Source organism: Limulus polyphemus, unplaced genomic scaffold (genome assembly GCF_000517525.1).
Source record: "Limulus polyphemus unplaced genomic scaffold, Limulus_polyphemus-2.1.2 Scaffold5798, whole genome shotgun sequence".
NCBI classification, from domain to species: Eukaryota; Metazoa; Arthropoda; class Merostomata; order Xiphosura; family Limulidae; genus Limulus; species Limulus polyphemus.
This window is the reverse complement of record NW_013671408.1, coordinates 54982-60497: the sequence shown is the minus strand read 5'-3', so window position 1 is coordinate 60497 and position 5516 is coordinate 54982. Positions and strand designations below refer to the sequence as shown.

Below are 5516 nucleotides of genomic sequence, written 5' to 3'. Positions count from 1 at the left end.
CACATGTAACATCTTTCAATGGATAGTGTTAAAACCCACTCTGCCCAGAAACCCTTAAATCACATGTAACATCTTTCAATGGGTAGTGTTAAAACCCACTCTGCTCAGAAACCCTTAAATCACATGTAACATCTTTGAATGGATAGTGTTAAAACCCACTCTGCTGAGAAACCCTTAAATCACATGTAACATCTTTCAATGGATAGTGTTAAATATATTAGCATGGAGAAAACAGAGGATATAAATAGCTAGAAATTATCAGTAATGTGGAAACTCGTATGTCAATAAAGAACATAAAAAATCACTTACGTTGCTGTCGAGGTAGCCGTTACTATCAGTGTCGTAAAGCCGAAACATAACTGTAAGATAACAATATGTAAATATGAGCAAACTCAGCTTGCAGAATAACAAACGTATAAGTGAATTTATTCCTTCAACACAATAACAACCTTAAAATTCAGTTCTAATATTCAGTTGTAGGCAGTTTTAAGCCACAGTCGGTTTAGGTTGATTAGGAGAACTGGCCAATGAATTCAGTGGTTACTTAAGTATGTTGCTAAATTAACCAATGACTTTGAATCTATTACTATGATTAACCAATAATCACGGAGCTGGTTGAAGAATTAACCAATGAATAAGGAGTTGAGTTGGGGTTATTGATAGCAGGAACTATAGTGGACCTAGAACTGATTTAAGCTTGTTGCTAAAATCAACCAGAGAAAATGGAAATGGAGAATGGTGGACAAACAATATTAGTCCATGGGACAAATATGGCCGCCGTGCTCAATAACAGTATGAAAGAGGTATATTTTTTTCCCTTGGAATTGATCGAGAAATATGAGCGATGTTGCCAACAAATAAACTAAGATGAACTGTCTGTTTAACCTGTTTATTCGTAGGTGGGGTCTTTCAGCTCTTAATCTGATTTCTGGCGCTCCAAAAACAAGAGGTCATGTTAGTTCCTGACCTTGTATGCCTGATTTTATAGAATCTTTCATTGAAAGCATCATAGCAATGAAAATTGTGCATAAAAATTGTTTAAAAATCCAGTTAAGGTGATATTTTAAAAAATACGTACATATAATACATGACTTGAAAGGAAATTTATTCCATCTTTATCCGATATCCTACGAAGTACACAAGAAAACTTACATTCAAGCTTATCTTCTGGTCTTCCAGCTTCCAGAAGCGACAGATAACAAACAATATCTTTTAAAGGAACTTGTAGCGCGTGGACATCCACAAGGCTACCTGTCTTCCTTAAGTCGACTTAGAAAAGAACAATAAACCATCTGAATCAAACAGTTTCAAATCTCTACAGTAACATTGAAATAATTTACTATTACAATAACAAATTATCCTGCAGCGTTATATCATCAACCGTTCATTTTGTTCTTTCTTGAATTTCACCCAAAGCTACCAAGAGGCTATCTACGCTAGCTGTCCTTAATTTTGAAGCGATAGACTAGAGGGAAGGCAGTTAATCAACACCACTCACCGCCATTTCTTGGGGTACTCTTGTCAGATCGAATAGTGGGAATTGACTGTCACTCTTGTAATGCACACACGGCCCCAAAGTGTGGATTTCTATGTTTTTATTATTTTGTTTTGGTGGTAACGAAGCACGAACCACGGAACCCCAGATCCGCAGTTCGATAGGCTAACCACAAGTTCATTGACGACATGAACTTATATTGTACAGATATGTGCTTGTTATTTAGCACAAAACTATGTAATGAACTATCTGTTCTGTGCCCATCGCGAGTATCAAAACCTCATTTTTAGCGTCATAAGCCCCCAGACTTACCGTTGAGCCACCAGAGGGCACAGATATTGGATACCTTTATAACTTAGACATGGTGTCAAAATGTTTCATATGAAATATCGTAAGGGAAACGCTTTCATAACCGTAACGTTCTCCTATCCGGACAATAAAGCTTTTACTGTCTGTTGCAGCAAGAGTAGCTATTCCGAGAATGGATTTTAGCATAAAGCTCTGCCCACCACGGGTATCGAGACCCAGTTTCTTGCGTTGTAAGTCCACGGACATACTGCTGGGGGGGGGGGGGTATTTGTAACGATACGCCACGTGTTATCCGAACATCTAAAGTATGTTAGGTTATTAGAGATGCACGTGAAGACTAGACATCACAGCTAAACAATCAACTTTGTCAAATTTTCGTGAGAAAAATTTCCTTTAGTACCTCAGTCGTTAGCTTTGAAAGGTACGAGAGATTTAGAACCAAACGTTTGTTACTTGCAATTTGATACTTTATTGAATATTTCATTTTATTAAGAGCGTAGCAAATACTTTAAATGTCAGCAGCTTAAGTCTTCAAAACAATAAATTTGTCAGCATTACTTGCTGAAGGAAAAGAAGAAGAAAAAAGAATGCAGAAATTCTAAAGCAACGTGCTAACAACTCGTGTTTTATTGAGTTACTTCTCGGGGCTTTTATGCCTACACTAGAAACAAGTAAACGAAATTGTAATCTTTACCAAGTAGTGATATAAGAGCAACGAATTTAGCTAGGAGAACACGAAATGATGAACAGCATCCTCTTTGGAGAAAAAAGTTTTTCACTAGTAGTTCTTGAATCACAGTTTAAAATTTTTGTTTGCCTTAAAAAAAAAAAACATTTACAACTATTTCAACCGTGTGAAGCCTAATCCAGGTCCTACGATATACAATCGCCACTTACTGTTGTGTATGTGGATGGAACTGTTGGACTTTCGGGAAGAGTTTCTGGACACTACACTCTGATTAGGAGAAGAATCCGTGGACAACTGGTCCCCGTAGTTTTGGGTAACGGTCACCATTGGGTGAATAGAAGCGCTACCTAGCGGAGAGCAAGTAAGAATAAAGCACCTTTTGTAAGTTGTTGAAACGTGACCTTTTGTGTTTCTCACCTTTCGATAAAACACTGGAAGATATTTAGCTGTAAGCAGAGTAATGTTTTCCATACTGATTTTAAAGGTACTGAAAGTTCCTGCTAAAAAAAATGTCCATAAAAATAAGGAGAGAAAAAAAAACAGTTACTAAAAACAACAGTGACGTGTTTTATCTAAACACTTTGTATTTGCACAGACAAAAAGCAAGCCAAACAATGTGCATTTATAATTCAATTTGTATATGTATCAATGATGAGAACATTTATAAAAAAAGTAGCATCATTAAGCTTCAGACACTAATTAAAACACATGCTTAGTTTGGTTCTTGCTCAGCACAAAGCTACACAATAGGCAATCAATGCTCTGCCCACCACGGGTATCGATACTCGAATTTTAGCTTCGTGAGCCTGTAGACCTTACCGCTGAGTCACTGAGGCTAAACGTATATATGTATACATAACAATGGTACTGCCTTATTACACGATTTATTTAGACTACATATCGTTTTTCTTTTTTCTTTTATTTTTTTTTTACTTACCGGACTTGCCCGTGAAGCTGTCACTATCACTGCGATGGTGTCCGAGACTATGCAACTTTTCTGTAAAACCATGGAATCTTTCCGCCAGTCCGTGATATTTATCGTCCTTCTTCTCTGCTTGTCCGGATTTGGCTAGTTCCGGTAAAGAACCACAACCATTGTGTGACGTCAGAGGTGCACAGGCTGTTGTAGACGTCACAGCTGCCACCTTAAAAAAATAAAATAAACAACGGGCTTGGTTGTTGTTTTAGCGCAAAGCTAGACAGTGGGCTATCTGCACTCTATCTGTCATAGGGAATCGAACTTCGGATTTTAGCGTTATAAACCCGTAAACTTCCCGATGACACACCGGTGAACCAAAAGTTTTGTAAACTATACTGAACATTGGCTTACATGATAAATAAAATCACATTATAAATTTGCTAACCAAAAACAACAACTAAAGAATATAAATCAATGTCACAACTACGTGGGGGGAAAATGCCCCACTAACTCTTCGCAGGTCTTGTGGTGGGTGCAAATATTAAACTTTTAAAAAAGAAAAAGTAATAACAGACCGATATAAGAATTCATTATCGTTTTATTATTTTTATATTTGCGTGTTTCTTTTTAAGCGTAAAGCTACACCATGGCTATCGAAACCCGGATTTTTGCCTTATTTCAGACTTACCGCTGAACCACTAGGAATGGGGGTGGGACGTGTTTTTAATCTTTGAATTGTTATTTGTTGTTATCGCGTTCTCAAAGGCCGGCATGGCCAGGTGGTTAGGGCACTCGACTCGCAATCTCCGGGTCGTGGGTTCGAATCCCCGTCACACTAAACATGCTGTCACACTCTGATTGGCGGATATATGGTCACGTGATTTTGACTAACGACATATTATGCAGTTTATAAGGTATGTTAATATATCTTCCGATGTTTTTCCCGTTTTTGCCTGATCTCGTACTATTCCAAACCAAAAAAATCTAACACTAAGTTTCGAAATATGTTTGCCTCGATCACTATGAGTGGCTAGCTACGGCCCTGAAATTTGATAGAGTACCTGTTTTTTCTCAGTTTTAATAGTTTTGTTTGTTTGAAGTTAAGCTACACAATGGGCTATCTATGCTCTGCCCACCACGGGTATCGAAACCCGGTTTCTAGCGTTCTAAGTCCGCAGACTTACCGCTGTGCCACTTGGGGGCACCACCTACATCTCTTTGTATTTAGTCCAACTACTTTCGAAGAAAACAAATTTCTCGATAATAGTAGACCAAGAAATAGTGTAAGTTTGTAACCAAACTAACAAAAAACAAAAGTGTGTGAATACATATATTTAAAAAAAATTAAAGCGTGTTTTTTTTTCTATTTATTCAATCGCAGTTGTTAATTTCAACTTATTATTATTACATAATAAATAATATATCCTGGAATCATTACATTGTTTAAAGTATATACTTATTATCTTATACTTTGTGCCTCAGATGCTTGAATCCGTCATTGAGAAGACATGCGCTAAGCTAGTTAGTTGGTTTACTTATTTTTAGAGTTACACGGAATATGTCTTGTTATCCAACAAATACTGTCGCCATGCGACACACGAAATTCAGGGAAAGGTAGCTAACGAAGTATACCTAATTCTTGACTTTTGAATAACGTAGTTCAAACTCCAATTCGTACGTTATGTTTTAAAACGATAGCTTGCAGCTGGCCACAAAACGACACGACATAGATTTCGAACACTTACCCGTGAGCCACTGTTTTCAGATCTCACCTTGAGAAGACGACCATCAAAACTCTGGGAGTTGGACTGGGGCGATGTTTTTAAAAACGAAAGGAAAAGACGTTTGGATAAATCTCGTGGAGTTTCAATCTCCAAATATGTGTCCAAAAACAGTTGGAAGCCCTCGAGGTCAATATCCTGTAATAATAGAAGTCACTATTGTTGTTAGCAAAGACAGTGATTGTTTTTTAAGTCCCATAACGTAGGTAAATTAATATGTATAATTATGCACGGACTTTTCTCTACGTTAAATACTTTTATTTGCGAGGTTTTGGCCCTCTTACTGGAGCCATCATCGGGCAACATTGTTTATATATTGTTACG

General features: G+C 37.3%; 1 protein-coding gene across 1 annotated transcript in view; it reads right to left on the bottom strand.

The window, feature by feature from the left end:
* Window positions 1-243: 243 nt before the first annotated feature.
* The window catches only part of LOC106472997 (diacylglycerol kinase 1-like), a gene marked incomplete at its 5' end in the record, with an annotated part of 15939 nt that continues 10666 nt past the window's right edge, over window positions 244-5516 (bottom strand). Inside the window, 5 exons of the mRNA XM_013933670.2 lie at window positions 244-359; window positions 1153-1269; window positions 2702-2839; window positions 3430-3637; window positions 5184-5330. Of these exons, the coding sequence (XP_013789124.2) occupies window positions 259-359; window positions 1153-1269; window positions 2702-2839; window positions 3430-3637; window positions 5184-5330 (711 nt within the window). The remainder of the gene's footprint in view (window positions 360-1152; window positions 1270-2701; window positions 2840-3429; window positions 3638-5183; window positions 5331-5516) is intronic.